Below are 18,567 nucleotides of genomic sequence, written 5' to 3' on the forward strand. Positions count from 1 at the left end.
GTTCAGTAGAGAATCTGCCTGCCAACGCAGGAGACACAGGTTCCATTCCTGATCAGGGAAGATTCCACATGCCATGCGGCAACTAAGCCCATGTCCCACAGCTGTTGAGCCTGTGCTCTGGAGCCTGGGAACTCCTGGGCACATAACTGCAGAAAGCCCGTGTGCCCAAGAGCCTCTGCTCTGCAACAAGAGAAGCCTGTGAGAAGTTTGTGAACCAGAACTAGAGAGAAGCCTGTAACAAAGACCCAGCACAGCCAAAATAAATAAATAAAACAATTTTTAAAAACCTGTAAGGCCCAGAGAGAACCCTAAATCTCCTGATAAGCCCTCTCAGATCCCCAGGCCACTGTGCTCCCATCAGCCTCTGCATCATTATTTTAGTAAGAAACCAGGCAGATCCTTGAAGCATCTTTCCTCTTACTGTTTTCAGCAACTATTTTCCTTGTTTTTTTTGGAGGGGTCATTATTTACTGTTTCATACTTATCAAGCACCCCCAAGTGGAACTAAAAGATCTTCAGGGGCATAGAAACATCTTAAATTCTCTATGGTTGCTAGTCTAATACCTGCCACATGGTACTCAAATATTTGGGGACTAAGCATACAAAATATGCTCAGCTCGATTTCTCATTTGATTAGGGAACTAATGAAATCATTTGAACGTGACAGCACAGTTCCACAGAGACGTCTATACACTCATTAATGCTAACAATAACCCAACACTCACATACCACTCGCCACGTGCCAGTTTTGGGTGATTAACATATGTCAACCCATCTAAGCCTTGTAAGATCTCCATGACTGGATCTCCTGATCATCAAATTTCACTAGGTTTCCATCTTTCAGATGAGGAGACCAAGGCAGAGTTTATATAACTTGCACAAAGTCACACAGGTAAATGGTAGAACTGGGGATTCAAATTCATTCTGGTTCCAGGGTCCAAGCTCTTAATCATTATGATATATTGCCTCTCAATCCATTACCATCACAAGTGTATTTTTTTACGCCATACCTATCAGAACACAGCTTAAGAAACAAAGGCTCTCAGCCAGCATATCCTTATAAAAAAAGAATTAAGTTAATTCAGAAAATGTAAACAGAAGTAAACAGGAGAGACGTGAAATTCCTGGTCCCAGAGGATGTTCCTCATAAATCCTCTTTAAACAAAGAACAGCACACTCTTCCCTTCAAAGAGTATAGAACTGGGGGTAACTGGCAAGTGAGTCTTGAAATCTGGGATGTCATTTCCTTCTGGACCTCCACTTTATGGGATTTATCCTAAGGAAGAAATTATAGGTTTGTGTCAAGACTTAACTATAAGAATGGTCATTATAATATTGTTGATAATAGCAAAATTAGAAACGATCAAAAATAGGGAGGTTGCAAATAAAAACAAACCATATTTACACGTGATAAAATGAGCATCTAGTGCTATGCTACTAAAACAGGTTTCTGAATAAAACAAAAAACCTTGATTTGTGGTGTCTGGTGACCCTCTTAGTATAAATACTCCCACTATGGCTGATTTCAAGCTTAACCATCCATCCACTCTCAAAATCCTGAATATTTAACAATCCCAATCTGAACTGAGCTGGCATATCACTGGATGCATTCATAAAAATGTCATGAAAATTATTTAATATGTTATGTGAAAAAAGTTTATAACACTACTATGTCATATTTCTGGAAAAAATACACACATGGAAAAAAGATAAAAAGGATATATTCAACATGTTAACATGGCTCTAAGTAATGGAATGTTATCATCATTTATCTATATTTTCAAATGCTTCCCCAAGGCAGAAAGAAGTAAATCAAGACTCTCTTTCCCAATAAGAATAATTTTGAAATGACCTATCTCTTTGGAGGCATGTCTCAAAAAGAGAAAGAAAAAAATCTTTGGACCTGCTGGTGAAAGCAGCTACACAGTGAGAAGCCTCAGGATTGAGGAGATTCCTAATACCAAGTAGGTAAGAAAAGGCTGAGTGGGTAAAACCTGCAGCTCTAGCCCTGTGTATACCGGCCTCACGGGGGAAGAGGGTAGGTTGTACTCCTTGGAAAGGAAAGGTGCGATGCAGGGAGTGGAGATATGTAAATGCCACAAGAATCTGTCTGAACAATCTGATTCTGGAAGGATCTATTTCTTAACCCAAAGCTCTTCCTCATCCCTTCCCACCAAATTTTAGCCACTGTATTAAATCAGTCCTGACAATTGTCAAGTTCAAGTCTTGTCTGTGGCAAAACTCTCTGTAGCTACTACAAATATCCTGGAAATACATCTACTTGGGAAGACATTTCAAAGATTAAGCAAAATCTTGTTTTAAAACAGAATATATAATATAAACCCATTTATTTTAACAGGGAGCAAACACATAGAAAAGTATATTAAATGGTTAAGTAGTTGTTTCTAGGTAGTTAGGATTATGTTATTAAAGTTTTACTCTTATGGCCTTTTGGTTTCCCTAACTTTTGATTTTTTTCTTAACTAAGCATAGTTACCATTAAGAGTCTGAGGGAAATGATCACAAAAGTGAAGGAGTCTTAAATGGGAAGAAGGATGCCATAACTGCCCTTCCTCGCCCCTGGGGGCTAATGGGCTCAGAGAAGATGTGCGTGAGTCTTAATGCTAACCCCTCCTCCCATCCCATCCTTCTTAAGTAACAGTGAGTGGGAAGGACACCCCTCCCCACTTCTCAATCCCCAGGAAGCAAAATCCCTAGGAAGCAGGTCACAGATGCCCTTGCTGGAGCTGGGCGAAGGGAGGAGGAAGGTAGGGGAGGGTGGAGAGGAAAGAACAAACCAAAAATATGAAGCCCTCTGGAGAGCTTGTTAAAACGCAGACTGCTGGGTTGTAGTCAATGGAATTTGAATCAGTAGGGCCAAGAATCTGTATTTCCAATGTGTTCTCCAGTGGTAACCACTCTTGGAGGCTCTTCTCCTTTAAGATGAGGAGAGAAGGCGGCACCACACAGGTGTGAGGCTGAGATCCAAAATCTGCACCAAGTGGCGTGTTTGCGATTCTTTTGGAACAGTTAGGCTTGGTTCCTTTTTGGATGGAGAAGGGTAATATCCCTTTCTCCCTGGGAGCAATAATGGATATGCTAACGGAGAAAGGGAAGAAACTGGGACTCTTGAAACTGGCAAATTGAAAGGAAGGGAAACCCCCTTCTGCTGCATGGTTGAATGAATTAAAACACTGTGTGTTACATAAAAACCAGTGATGTTTAAAAATGGAATGATAGGGATCAGTCTTGAGCCTGCACAGGCAAGGTGCCCTAAGAGACCAGACACAGGCCTACAACTAATCCTGCCCCAAGGAGAGCAGGTTCTTGGATGCAGAGATGTTTTATGAGGTGCTGTTTCAACCACGCAGCAGAAGGGGGTTTCCCTTCCTTTCAATTTGCCAGTTTCCTCACTGCGGTCGCCAGGAAAGTAAGAGAGATGTGAAAGGACTTGTTCCGTAACTCTGATCTTTGCTTTTTATCTGGCAAAAGTCAATCTGGCAGCCTCTTGGCTGCCTCACGGGTGTTTAACCAGGGCTCCCCTCCTTCCAGAAGTATAACACAGAAGGTTCTGTCAGCCTCACGAGAGGGGCTCCATTAGTCACTAAATAGACCAAGCTACCCATGTCTCCCATCCACAAGGAATATACGAGATACTGGCCAAACCTCAGACAAATGTCTAGAACCTCAAGGGCTGTGGTGAGCAGGTCATGCTTTTTACCTAGGAAAAAACGGCCTGAAGAGGACCTGCAAATCTTTGCAAATGAAGGATGTGTAACAAATGCTGGCTGATGGGATCAGAAAAATGTTCCACTGGATGGCTAGCCAAAGTCAAGGGGCTGGCAGGACATGACGTCTTTTTACTTAACACAGGTTCTCAGGACCTAAACTTCAGTACTGGTGTAATTATGATCCAATTCTTACACAGTGTTTCCCCTCAGAGAAGAATAACTCAAGTATGCTTATGGTATCTTGCCAGTACCTACTCCCAAACGTTCTTTTATGTAACCAGTGATTATAATACTAGAAGTGTCATTTTTTTTAAGTTTTATTTGGTTTAATTTTAAAAAGAAGGAAATCCCTATCATACTTATAGACACCGGCTTTCTTTCCCCACAGTGGCAGCTCTACAGCAGGGAGGCACAGTTGACAATGGTTTGAACCAAGACCATGAAATTCCTTAGGAAGGTCTATTGGCAGCATTTTCACCCAGAAGACCCCACATATTTAGCTGGGAGCCCCCCTGGGTATGCGCTCTATGTCTAATATTACAATTACAATTACTGTTACCATCAGTAGCTAACCTTTTTAAAGCATTTTATATACCTGGTGGTAAGCTAAGTCCTTTTCATACATTCTCTTAACTTATCCTCATAACAGCCCAATGGGGTCAGCACCATTAGGATTCCCATCCATTCTCTCTCAGTATCCAGTGTAGGGCTGGCAGGCAGTCAGCATGTAAACATGTGTCAAATGAATTAAAACACTGTGTGTTACATAAAAACCAGTGATGTTTAAAAATGGAATGATAGGGATGCATTTCATTGCTTCATTTTCACGCGAAAGCATACACTTCATGGAACAAGACAAGAAAAATGGGGGGAAAGGGACCCTTGGAATTAAATTGAACCAGAGGGAAAAACATGGACAAATAGTTACTAAGAACAATGTGCAGAAACTGTTCTCGGAGAGATTGAGATGCTCAGCCTTCTGTGGTCCTGGGATTGAACAGCTGCTCAAAACAGACCAGGCAGGTCTCAGATCCCAATGACTCCAGTCACCCTGCAGGAACCACAGATGATTCTATAGTCAACACCCAAGTTCCAGCCTGGGGTCAGCCTCTACCCTTCTCAATTGGGTAAGCCAACTGAGAAGGGTAGAGGCTGACCCTAGATGTCTTTGTCCAGAAAAGAAATTGATCGCATGGGCAGGAAGAGAAAAACACAGTTGCGGAAAGAGGTCTGACCTTGCTACTAAATGGCTGAATCGGTTTCTTCTTATAGGGGGAAAAAAAAAAGATCTATTAAATAATCTCTGAAGTTACTTCTAGTTCTAATGTCCCAAGAATAGTTAGCCCCTTCTGTTTGAGAAGCCCTTCTCAGAGTTCAGATCCATGCTCTTTCAAGGGCAAGGAAAATCTGGGATTTGGTCTGAAGGAGAAGGCAGGTCACACAAGCCACTTACACTCACTGAAAAGGAGCAGCATCAAAAGGATGGGGAGTGTTTTTAGGGCAGAAGAGAAGCATCAACATTCAAGAAGAACTTCACTAAGTAGATACAAAAGCACCAGTCCAGAATAAGGCAGGCCTACGACATTGTTTGGACTCAGAAGTGATTCCCTCCTCCCTCACACACACGTTGCATAAAAACACAAGAGCCTGAGCTGTTATCTTTTTATCTCAGGTTCAGTTCTGTCGCTCAGTCATGTCTGACTCTTTGCGACCCCATGAACTGCAGCATGCCAGGCGAGGACTTACCAACTTGTGGCACATGGAACCACTGCGGTGACAGGCCTGCAGCATGGTCAGTGATTACTGGACTTATAGTGGTGCCAAAGGAAGGATATTTGGCGTCCACTTTCGATTTCCCCCACCCCAACCAATGCCATATATTCCTGTTTCTACTAGGCTACATTATGACTGGAAAACAGGAATAATTGATATCCCTATTACTATTAACTAGTTAGAGAATCAAACATTCAGAAAACTAAGATCATGGCAACCGGTCCCATCACTTCATGGCTAATAGTTGGGGAAACAATGGAAAAAGTGAGAGACTTTATTTTGGGGGGCTCCAAAATCACTGCAGATGGTGACTGCAGCCACGAAATTAAAAGACGCTTGCTCCTTGGAAGAAAAGCTATGACCAACCTAGACAGCGTATTAAAAAGCAGAGACATTACTTTAGCAACAAAGGTCCATCTAGTCAAAGCTATGGTTTTTCCAGTAGTAATGTATGGATGTGAGAGTTGGACTATAAAGAAAGCTGAGTGCCGAAGAACTGATGCTTTTGAATTGTGGTATTGGAAAAGACTCTTGAGAGTCCCTTGGACTGCAGGGAGATCCAACCAGTCAATCCTAAAGGAAATCAGTCCCGAATATTCATTGGAAGGACTGAAGCTGAAGCTGAAACTCCAATACTTTGGCCACCTGATGCAAAGAACTGACTCATTGGAAAAGACCCTGATATTGGGAAAGACTGAAGGCGGGAGAAGGGGACGACAGAGGATGAGACGGTTGAATGGCATCACTGACGCAATGGACATGAGTTTGAATAGGCTCCAGAAGTTGGTGATGGACAGGGCAGCCTGGCATGCTGCAGTCCATCCATGGGGTCCCAAAGAGTCAGACACGACTGAGCAACTGAACTGAACTGAGTCAGAGAATCAGAGATGGGAAGAGAAGCATAAGATTTAGGTTGGGGACAGTATGTATGTTTGGAAATTCTCCCCAGATTAAGGTATATCTCTGGGAGGCAGAGAAAACCAAGAGGTGTGTTGGGAAAACATACATCTTAAATGGTCAATTCAATTTTCATAGTGGCAAAGGCACTTCCTGGAACATAAAGAAAGAAAATGGTACGTATTCCTCAACGTCCTAAGGCTTCTCTGTTCTTTGGGAGGTGAATTAAAGTAAACCAAAGTGAAGGTCACTTCTGTTCCTCTCTGAGGTCACCAACACCTTTCTAAAGAAACTTACTGTCACGGTTTCACACATTAAATTCAGTTTATAAAACGAGCCAGGGAAGGGACATTCAAATCAAGGTTTTGAATAAGGTTCTTACTCAGTTATTCTGGGAAAAGGTAGGGAGGAGAAAAGAAATTATAGATGAAGACGGCTTGCAAACGCCCTGTAAACCCCCATAACCTTTACCCAGACCCACCCATCCCTGTGATGAGAGAGCCATGGGAATGTGATCCCAGCAGCTCTCCTATGAGCTGACTCAGCCTGGGTAAGTCACCACTGCTTCCTCTTTTCACCTCTGAGACAGTCTCCTGAAGCAGTCACTGTTCACTGTCTAAATGGGGAGCCGTGTCGGCACATGGGCTTCAGCCGCAAGCACAATGATACAACAGTAAGCAAGTGTGAATAAAGGCCATAAGCCCTGTGGAGAAAGAGAGGAGGCCAGTAGTCAGGAAACACTTCCAAGAAGGGACAGTTGTCCACAGACCCAAGGTTAATTACAAGTTGACTAGAAACTTAAAGCCTTTAAAACTGACTGCCACCCACTCAGGTCTAAAATATCTCCAGGCTCTGTGATCTAAGATGTCACAATTTCTAGTCTATAGCATAGGACTTAGCAACCCTCCAGGTGACTTGAAATCCTTTTCATCTCTTGGAAACAAGTTGCTTTTTAAAATCTTAAGATCATTAAAGAACAATCCAGAATGGACCCACTTCTTCAGGTGTAGAGGAAAGTATAACTAGCCAAAGCAATCCTGAAACTTCCCACAGAGCACGGCATCAATGATTGATCACCCTTCACAGACACACAGACACACAGACACACAGACACACACTAGTATTTCATGTTTGGCTATTTTTACTTCCAAAAAGGCAGTTATAAATGTTATTTGCTCTCCTCCTTCCTTCTCACCCATCTCTATTTCCATTCTGCCAATGATTCTCAGTTTTCCTGCTCTTTAACACTAATTTCAAGGTAGGGAAGGAACATCTTTCATCAAACCTCCCTGCCACACTCATATTCAACAGAAACAAAAACTGCAAAAGAAGAACACCAGACAGCTGCCTTCCTCACTTTCCCAAACCCAAAGACAAGTTCCACTAACTTCATCTATATTTTTCCTAAATATGATTTAAAGGCCACATAGGTACATCACTAAATCCTTAACTCTTACTCTAGTGTTAACAATTACAACCACTTAGGATTCACCAGAGCAAGTCCAGGATAGCTTAGGTTTGTGTCAAAAATAACCAAAACATTCCTCTTGGTTCCTTTTCCCCCAGACTTTAGGAGGTATCCTTTAAATGCAGGACTGGAAGCCAGTCACAATCAGCCAGGGCCCCTTGACTTAGGAACCATAGTATGGGTTCTGACAGCTTCACAGTCCTCTTTACAGCCAGAGAAACTGGTTTAACGGAAAAGGGAGGCCAGGCAGGTCCCTGGCGATGCCCTACCATCAGCCCCGCAGACACTCTCCTGAGTCCTTCTCTGTGTTGCAGCTTGGGCATAGAGTTCTGGGGCTCTGGACAAGGCATTCAAGCTCAGTACAAGACCTTATATTTTCAGTCGGCTTCCAGATAGATGTCTATAGGCTGGGTGGGGACTCAGAGCTCTCTCTTCTGTTAGAGCAGATGCAGAAAGCCTCTAGCAGTACCCAACACCTCAGACACTGTCACCCTGCCCAGTGACACCAGGAGCTCTTTGAAGGGTGACTAAGTCACGTCCACCACCATCCTCCTCAGATTTGAGCCCCAGGTTCCCATCTTCACATCTTTTAGATCTAGGAAAGAGCAAGGGGTAAAGTGGGAGAAGGGGAGAGGCACCCACCTTTGTTATCCTCCTTTTCCCTTTTAAGCTGCTTTCACTGCTTGGGACTTTTGATTCCCTCCGTCTTCAGCTGAGACAGTCTCCTCCACTCAGGCTGCAGCAACACCCCCTTCTCCAAGCCACAGAGCCTGCAGCCACTGCTTTCCCAGTCCTACAGGCAGGGGGTGACCCAGCAGGCGCCCCAAGTGAGCTCCCCGCCCCCTCCTTGCACCACAACACAGAGGGCCAGCCAGGGCAATTCACAGACAAACTGAAGGCTGGAAGACCCCTGGAGAATTACTCTGTCAGGAAGCTTGGGCTGCCACACATCTGAACTCAAGGAGGCAGCTGCAGGGCCTTTAGATAAGCACCGCCCAAGTTCCCAAATTTTGCCTTTGGACAGGAAATGGACTCCCTAGAAATCCTACTTGCAAACTCTGCACCAGGACAGCAGCCTAGCCTTCATGGAAAACCCACCCACTCAGATTCCCTTTGGCCATTTCCGGCTTCCTCTCCCTTTTAATACCCGCTTCTTGCAATTCCCAGCCACGGTTTTATATGGTTCTGAACTAGGCTTGGATTTTTGTGAGGGTCCCTGGCCTCCTAAAATTCTTTCTCCCTCTGAATTTTGATTTTTAGAGTTAGCTACTACACAGTTCTAAGCTGTTTTAATTAAATGCAGAGACTGAGAGAATCTAACACTGAGATTATGAGCCGTAATGACTTGGGGAAAGGTCCTTCAGATGTAATTAGTTTTTGTGGCCTCATATCTGTTCGCTGCTGCTGCTGCTGCTAAGTCGCTTCAATCGTGTCCGACTCTGTGCAACACCAGAGACGGCAGCCCACCAGGCTCCCCCATCCCTGGGATTCTCCAGGCAAGAACACTGGAGTGGGTTGCCATTTCCATCTCCAATGCATGAAGGTGAAAAGTCAAAGTGAAGTTGCTCAGTCGTGCCCGACTCTAGCGACCCCATGGACTGCAGCCCACCAGGCTCCTCCGTCCATGGGATTTTCCAGGCAAGAGTACTGGAGTGGGGTGCCATTGCCTTTAGGATGGAGAATTTGTCAGAGCTGTGTGTAGGGTGGGCACATAGGATGGTGGTCACTTGGATAAAGTTTATTCACCAGTAAGTCTCAGAGAGTTCCATGGGGACCTTATCAGGTTAAGACGGGCATGGAGACTGGGGCATCGCAAACAGGGGTGGAGGCGAGACACCATCAGGTAAAATTTTTAAAAGACCAATGTCAAGTGAGAGCCTATCTTCTCACTTCTAATTACATAGAAACAGACCCTCTGAGCTGAGGTGTTAAAGAGACATGAAATGTGTTAGGAACACCTACTAACTCTGTCTAGGAAGGGCTCCATTCTTTTTCAGGATGGGCTGCACACTGATAACCTTCCTTCTGTCATCCTTCTCACTCTCTTGTTTTGCAGGCTGATTTTGGGGAAATTAGTTGCTTCCTGCAAGGCTGCTTGACAACATTAAAATTAGCATAATAATTAAATACAGTCCTAATTGGGTACATAGAGAGTTCTTGGTTAATTAATGAGCCAAGCTCTGGCCCAGAGCTGCAAACCCACGCTAGCCTGCCAAAGCCCAGGCACAGAAAAGCCGGCTCCAGTCCCCAAATAAAGTTGTCGCTTGGCAAAAATAGTTCCTGGTGTAGAGACAAGTGTCAAATACATTCCTATAGCTAAGAGTCATCTGTTAACCCGCGGCTGAGGTCCCTATGTAAATGAGAGCAGGAAAGTGTGACTCTGCCACTACGGGGAGCACAGAGCTCCCAGTGCCCTCTCCCCCCCCCCCCCCCCCCCCCCCCCCCCCGCATCCGCGCCCCACCCCCCTGCAGACTGGCGCCCAACAACCAAAGATGCGGACAAGTAACTTGAGGTCCCAAACTGGAGCTCCGCATCCAAGTCTGAAGCTCTCTGAGACAGAGAGCGAGCGAACCACGCAGTGCCGCAGAAACTGCCAAGAACACAGCTGGGAGCAAACCGTCCATCTGCCGTGCTCCACTCCCCAGCCCCATTTTCGCCCATCCCACATCCCCCCACCCCCGCCCCAATTCAGCCGGTCCAGTCTTTGCCTAAAAAGAAGGTGCCAATGCCGACAGTCACCCACCTCTGCACGGAAAGCAACAGCAGCACTTCGCAAAGAGCCACCCCAAAGAGGGACCTCGGGTGTACGCGCGGTCGCCGCCCTTCATGCTGCCGGTGGCCCCAGCGCTCCAGCATGGCCCGGGGCACCAGCACCTGTGGGAGCGCAGCCTGCAGGCCACCTCGGCGGGCGCCGTGGCCCCGGAGGCAGCTCGCAACCTCGGCCCTCCTTCCCGGCCGTCCCGCACCGCGCGCGCCGCCGCTGCGACTTTCTGGGAGCCGGAGCCACCTTGGGGAGGAGAGGAGGGGCCCGCGGGGAGGGCGGGGCTGGGGGCGGAGTTCCAAAGTCCAGCTGTTTGCCCTAGTCCGGCAGGCAGCGTGGCCCAGAGCCTTATGCAACGCTGCTCTGACCCAGGGCACAGAGCATGCAAGACGAGTGTACACAACCCACAGCACAACACAGGTGCTTTCCCTTCATTGTAACTTCCTCTCCTCAAAGGCCGCCACAGTCAGCTCCGGCTTAAAATACACAACCTGATGAAGCTAGAAAGAAGCAAATTTAGAAGGTTCCAGACTCCACAGTGCTTTTTCTTTAACAGGTTTCCCTCTTCCTTCCCCTCAGCCTCCGAACATGGACAGCCCCTTCTGTGTTGAAAATACCTTCACCTATCCTTTTCTTTCCTTCTTTTAAATATTTAAGGTTAAATAAAAATAGTGCCTCCCCTTTTTATCGGCTCCTGGGCGGCAATGTTGTTACTTGAAACTGTAAAACCGAAGTTCAAAGCTTTGTCCCCTACTAGCTGTCTGACTTTAGGCAAGTCATTTCACTTTTTTAATCTTCAGTTTCTTCCTTAAAAAAATATAGGAGGGAAAAATAATCCCCATATTACAGGGTTGCTAAGAGAATTTTAAAAGACATATCCATGAAGTAGCTGTTAAGAGATTTGAGTGAGGGCCTACAGAGAAACTGCAGACACCTTACTTGTGGTGGAAGAAGTCCATTCATTCCCCTAACCACACCCAGTGGGTCTATCATTCCTTTCCTTAAATCTCTACCTGCATCCTTTTTTAAGTATTTTCATATTTCAAGGTCAAGCTCATATCCACCATACCTCCCTGCCCCGACAGAAGCCCACATGGACCACACCAACTGGACCTTCCCATGAACCACTGAGTTTATCACTCACTAAACATCTCTCCCGTTCCTTTGTGTCCAGATTTAGGAGAAGGGATTTCTGGAAACATACAGCACTCAAATGGTAGCAATAGCCCAATCATCAGATTTAAAAAAAAAAAAAAAGAAGAAGAAGAAGCTTGTGAGAAGCAGCAGAAGCTTGATGAAACAGCTTGATCACTCAGTTCTCACCCGGAAGAAAGACAGCCACAGGACAAGACTTTGCCTTCTATACATTAACTCATCGATCACACCAAAAAACCTTATAAGGTAGAGTCCTCTTTTAAATTGAAAGAAAATGAATGAATGAATGGTGATGAGGTTCTGATGATTTAACTCTAAAGAGAGATTCTAAAAATCTTCACCCCATAGGAAGAACAGAACCCAAAGTCAAAATCTACCTTCAAGGTCTACCACTGCCACCTCCCTGATGGCTTCTCCTGGCAAGTTTTTAAATAATAATCTCACTGTTAAGCAGGAAGTGTGCCCCAGGTGCTCCAGATATAAAACACAGAAATGAAAGTTCAAATTGCTCATGCAGCCCAAACCCCAGATTCCTGAATTCAGTGATCATTCTATTGGTCAGTCTCATCTTGACCCTTCAGCCCATCTAAAAATGAACTTTGTTTCCTTGTGATCCACTGCCTGGGTGCTATGATATGAATCAACATTTGGTCTACCCACCCAATACTGGGGCATTCTGATAGGAATTCAAAAGCGATTCAAAATTGCTAGATGAGTAACCTCTTTTACTTTAAACCTTCCTCTGGGCCTTTGCGTTTGAAAACTGAAACTGTTAGTTGCTCAGTTGTGTCTGACTTTGTGCAACCCCATGAACTGTAGCCCACCAGGCTCCTCTGTCCATGGAATTCTCCAGGCAAGAATACTGGAGTGGGTTGCCAGCCCTTCTCCAGGAAAATCTTCCTGACTCAGGGATCAAACCTGGGTCTTCTGCATGGCAGGTGGATTCTTTACCAGTGTTCCGGTGACACTGGATTATCTTTCCATCAAAATCTTTTGTAAGAGGCTGATGATGTTATCTTGTAGAAGCTGGCTTGAATTAGATGTCTGAGGAAGACTCCACGCTTGCTTCAGAAATGAAAGTACCAGAAAATAATAGGTAAAAAATAAGCTATAAGGGTATATCATACAACACAGAGAATATAGTGAATATTTTATAACAGCTATAAATGGAGTATTTAAAAACTGTTAAGTAGCTTTTTAAACTTATCACTACACTGTACACCTGTAATAGAATGTTGTACAGTGAAATGAAAGTGTTAGTTGCTCATGTCCAACTCTTTGCAACCCTATGGACTGTAGCCTGCTAGGCTCCTCTATGGAATTCTCCAGGCAAGAATACTAGAGTGGGTTGTCATTCCCTTCTCCAGGGAATCTTCCTAACCCAGGGATCAAACTCTAAAATATACTTCAAAAAGAATCTGAGTACAAGTAGACCCTTAAAGTAGTCTTAGTCTCCATGTAAAGGATTCATTAGGCATGTTTCCACTGGTCCTTATTAACCAGGAATCCACTATCAATTTAAAGGACATTAAAATAAAGCCATTAGGGACACCTTATCCATCTTAAGTTGATATGATCAGCACATTTTGGGCCATTCTGAAGACTGGTTAGGCATCAATAACCCAAGAGTCCCATTGCCATCCTTGTGTGCCTTCCAGAATGAGACCAGTGATGTCTAAAACCCAGCAAGGAAGTCTTGAACACTGCTGAAGACACGGACCAATTTCAGACTGATTCACTGACTCAGCAAACACCTACTGAGTGCCTACTATGTGCCAGGCTCTGTTTAAGGCACTGGGTCTACATTCTCAAACAGAAACAATCCCAGTCGTTGTGGAATTAGCTGCTACAACAGACTCAACATGAACATGAAAGAAAAGGGAATCAATGTTAGATACTTGACCAAGTTTTGAGTTTAGGGATTTAAGAAAATAGGTGCCTGAATCCTCTAACCTACATCTAGATGTTTTAAGTGTCCTCAAGACAATTTGGAGGGGATGGTAGGGCAATGGTTTTTAAACACAGATGCTTATTAGAATCATCAGGGAAGTTTTTCTATTAATAAATTCTCGGCCTTAATATATATTTTTTAAGGTTCTCCAGGTGATTTCAGGGTGGAACCAAGTTTAAGAACCACTGATGCCTGGGTCTTCCTCCCCTATCCCTCTCAAGATTCAGATTAATTCACTTTGGGTGAGGCTATATTAGTATTTTTTCAAAGTTCCCCAGGTGTTTTGTAAGATGCAGCATAGTTTGAGAGCCGTGCTGTAATGTGGTGGTTCTCAAACTTGAGTGTGCATCAGAATTACTTGGAGAGTAAGTTACAGCACAGATTACTGGGCCCCACTCCCAGACTTTCTGATTCAGTAGGTCTGGGGTGGGGCCTAAGGATTTCATTTCTGCAAGTTCCAGGATGATGTTCATGTTGTTGGTAGAAGGACCACACATTGAGGACCAATTCAGTTCAGCTCAGTTCAGTTACTCAGTCGTGTCCGACTCTTTGCAACCCCATGCACTGCAGCACGCCAGGCTTCCCTGAGCTTGCCAACTCCTGGAGCTTGCTCAAACTCATGTCCATCGAGTCGGGGATGCCATCCAACCATCTCACCCTCTGTCGTCCCCTTCTCCTCCTGCCCTCAATCTTTCCCAGCATCAGGGTCTTTTCCAATGAGTCAGCTGCATCAGGTGGCCAAAGTATTGGAGTTTCAGCTTCAGCATCAGTCCTTCCAATGACTATTCAGGGTTGATTTCCTTTAGGATTGACTGGTTTGATCTCCTTGCAGTCCAAGGGACTCTCTAGATAGTGAAATCTTCCCCATCTGTTTGCAATCTACACCCTCTTCTTTTTGTAACAGCACTTTGATTTTTCTTTGAGAAACTAGCTCTCTTCCATTCTTAGACCATGTTTTTGGATGTGGCTGACACCCTCCCTGTGTCCATGCTCCACTCTAAGGATAGGCCTATGACCTGGGTTTAGCCAGCCAACCAAGGGGACTGGTTCAGATCTAGCACACGACCCAATTTCAGCCAATGGTCATAAACTAGAAACCATAGCAAGAACTACTGTGAAAGTAGCAATCCCTTCTCAGAAGATTTCTACATTGATAGAATGTTAACCTAAAGCAGCTGGAGGCCATCTTGCCATAAAGCCAACAGAGGAAAGAGATGAAACGAGAGAGAGGTCGGGGTGTGTGTGTGAGAGGTTCGATGACATCACCTAAATACACTTCTTCCTCAAAGTTTTATTTATCCCTGGACCTTATCTGAGCCCCACTCCAAATAAACATCATTTTGCATAAGACAGTGGAATGTCTATAATCTCAAGGTTTTCAAACTCCACCCCACCCACTCCCAAAGTTCAGGCTAAGAACAATTGAGTTATAGCAGTATCTCTGCTGCTGCTACTGCTAAGTTGCTTCAGTAGTGTCCGACTCTGTGTGACCCCATAGACGGCAGCCCACCAGGCTCCTCTGTCCCTGGGATTCTCCAGGCAAGAACACTGGAGTGGGTTGCCATTTCATTCTCCAGCAGTATCTCTGGAGTGTTCCTAATTTCCAAACAGACGGTTGAGTTTTATTCCTATTTTTGGCAGAATTTGTCTTCAGTGATGCTTCCAAGACTATCTTGCATGAATTAGGCTATCACCTGTCTGCGTGTCCATTTTACCTCACCTCCATTTCACACAACAGTGAACCCCAAAGAATTCCTGCTGGTCTCAGCCTGCAGACATACTGGGCCTAGTACCCCACAACACTGGGCTTGGTACCAGTGACTAGTGACCTCTCGCCTGAAGTTAGCCACAGGCTTCAGGAACACTGGACCATGATTTCAGGCATCTTCCCTTTTCACTGACAGGTGTGTCCAATTTTATCCTTTAGACTTATTCTCCTCAGATCTATAGGAACAGAGTTTTTTAAAACCACAGCATTTATCCAGGTTTCTTAATGAGAGCTCAGCCTAGAGATGGAAGGAATAGCAACTGTATTATGCCCCTACGCTGGTCTAGAGATTCCTGTGAGAACTTTCTTACAGCGAAAAGTACAGTACACGCCTTCTACACAACATGCCCAGAGAGGACTGTGGCATGGTTTCCGGTGACTATGGGCAGGCCTGCCTTCCTCAGTCCCACGCCAACCAGTCACCTACCTGCCTTTTCCTCCAGCAGTAAATCTCAGCTCCAGTTTGCACTCTCAGGTTCTGATCCCAGATTCCTATCTAGAGGTTTTTTTTTAAAGCTCTGCAGGTGATTTCAATATGAAGTCAGGGCTAAGGACCATGGACCCTGGGACTCTGGGATTACTTCCTGCATAGTGGATATAGAGTTTAGGAAGCACCCCAATTCAAATATTTTCACTTGCTCAAACTCTGACAGCTGGTCCTTTGACTCATTCTCCCACCACCTGCTACGCTCTCCAGCTACTAACCACATGCTCCTTAATCCCCATCTTCCTGCGTAGATTTCTGGTCTGTAAACTGCCTAATGGCTGACACCGGAATGGTTCTTAATTTCCCCAAAAGTATCCTGTCCTGGCCTCCATTTGCGACTGCAGCTTAAAAGGCCGAGGTTCTTGCCAAGTACTGATCATTTATTCAACAAAGAGTTTTTTTTTTTTAATATCTACTATCTGTGACTCACTAAGGTAACCTATAAATGGGAATTTATATGGGACTCTTGTATGAGAAACATAAATTGAATATGATGTGTTCCCTGAGCAAAGACAAAGAAGAACAAGGTGAGTTCCGGGAAAGCGGTTGGTTCAATGTTTTTGTAGCACAAAAAGGAAATTTATGGAAAACCAAGACTGGACATAAAGTACAGGTTTCATCTTTATGTGAAGAATAATAATTATCAGTGAACATTTAAGATTAAAAAAAAGGAGGTGCAATGTGTACATTGTTTCTGTATTTAATTTGAACTCCAAACATGTCTTTCAAATATAATGTCTCTGTATATAGAAAAGGCAATGGCACCCCACTCCAGTATTCTTGCCTGGAAAATCCCATGGACAGGGGAGCCTGGTGGGCTGCAGTCCATGGAGTCACTAAGAGTCAGACACGACTGAGCGACTTCACTTTCGCTTTTCACTTTCATGCATTGGAGAAGGAAATGGCAACCCATTCCAGTGTTCTTGCCTGGAGAATCCCGGGGATGGGGGAGCCTGGTGGGCTGCTGTCTGTGGGGTCGCACAGAGTCGGACACGATTGAAGCAATTTAGCAGCAGCAGCAGCAGCCTCAGGTTACTTTAATAGTAATATCTACAGAAAAAGCATTATTGCTAGCAGTATGAATAGTAATCTCTTCTAGTTATATCTGTTTAGTGTGATCTAACCACTCCACCACTGCTGGCCGCATGGGTGTCTCCATTCACCTAGCAACAGCGTCTAGACTCCAAGGACTAAACCACCATTGAGCGTGTTCTTTCTGTTTTCAACTATGCCATGTAAATGCGTCCCTGTGTCCCTCTCTGCCTACCTAGCTGACACCTGTCTGCCTCCTTCTGGCTTAAAGAGTTAAGCCTGGCTTGCCCTGCCAACACTGCTTTTCAGGAAGGAAGATCACTGATCATCCTCTGGTTTGAACCAAGCCCCAGGTAAGGGTAGCCAGGTGATGCTGAGAAGGCTGTGGGGTTTCACAAAGGACCGAGGGGTTTCACCAGAGCAGCCAGCGCTCATGCTCTTCTGGGGGACAGTGAGATAAAGCTGCAGAGAGCCAGGATGGGCTCCTGGAGGTCTGAGCTCAGGAGGAGACAAGCTGTTTATCAAAGTGAGAGATGACTGCAGCTGGAGTTGCTAAAAACAAACCACGCTAGGTTTTATCTACTTCCAAAAAGGTTCACTTCTAAGTAGGTCAAAGTGTTCCCGAAGTAGGGCAGTAAGAAGTGCCCGTCTATCACTCTGATGATATTCCAATTTGGGAAGGCTCGCCATTACTAAGTGTCCACTGTGAGGGATGGTATTTTCATTCTGACTGTCAATGCCCACTTCCCTCCCACGGGCAGAAATAGCAGCTGCAGCGGCATGTAGATTTCTGGGTGCGATGAAGAGGTTTCTGATACATTAAACGCAGTGTGGATTTTGCCTTAATGGAACTCAAGTCAGTTTATGGAGGAGTGCATGAATAGGAGGGATATGGAAGACCCTGCCCATCCTTATATTTCTGAAGTTTCAACCATTCCAGATGCATGAGAGGTAAGCTTAGCCCATGTGTCCCAGAGGAGATTTCTCAGGCAGCAGGATTGCAAAGATTTTCTCAGTTAGAACTCCAGGCCTCAGAATATTATTGCCTACCGCATCCTCAGGCCCCCTGATAAAGTTAGCCAGTTTCCCCTGCAGTCCTCGGGGGATGGAGGACACTGAGCCTGCTCTTCACAGATGAACCCTCTCAGGAGTCCCTGACACATGGTCCTTTCTCCTTCCTCCTCTCCCTCCTCTCTTCCTCTCTTCTCTTTTCCTCCCTCCTTCATTTCCTTCCTCCCTTTCTTCCTTCCCATAAATATTTACCAAGACCTTCTTATATGTCAGCTACTGTTCAGGCTACCTGGGATAGAGTAAAGAACAAAATAAACAAAACCTCTTCACTTGTACAGGGAATCTGGAAACCAGTTGTGCGGGGGATAAACAATAAACATTGGTAACCATGCCAGGTAGTGACATAATTGCTACGAGGAAAAGTAAAACAGCAAAGGGGTATGTGTGATGGTAGAGGGTGAGAGTGAGGGGAAGTCTCTCTAATCAGATGACATTTAAGCAGAGACGTGAAGGAAGTGTGGTGACAAGTTGT

At 44.9% G+C, this 18,567-nt stretch overlaps 1 protein-coding gene across 2 annotated transcripts in view; it reads right to left on the reverse strand.

Annotated features, from left to right (window-relative positions):
* The window catches only part of LOC120870563 (kalirin-like), a 124,658-nt gene extending 113,820 nt beyond the window's left edge, over positions 1 to 10,838 (reverse strand). For both annotated transcript variants that reach the window (XM_040250319.1, XM_040250326.1), the window contains exon 1: positions 10,614 to 10,838. In XM_040250319.1, coding sequence (XP_040106253.1) covers positions 10,614 to 10,698 — 85 coding nt within the window. In that variant the 5' untranslated portion in view covers positions 10,699 to 10,838. The remainder of the gene's footprint in view (positions 1 to 10,613) is intronic.
* Between the last annotated feature and the right edge of the window lie 7,729 nt (positions 10,839 to 18,567).

The sequence above is a fragment of the Oryx dammah genome, unplaced genomic scaffold (genome assembly GCF_014754425.2).
Source record: "Oryx dammah isolate SB20612 unplaced genomic scaffold, SCBI_Odam_1.1 HiC_scaffold_2, whole genome shotgun sequence".
Lineage (NCBI taxonomy): Eukaryota > Metazoa > Chordata > Mammalia > Artiodactyla > Bovidae > Oryx > Oryx dammah.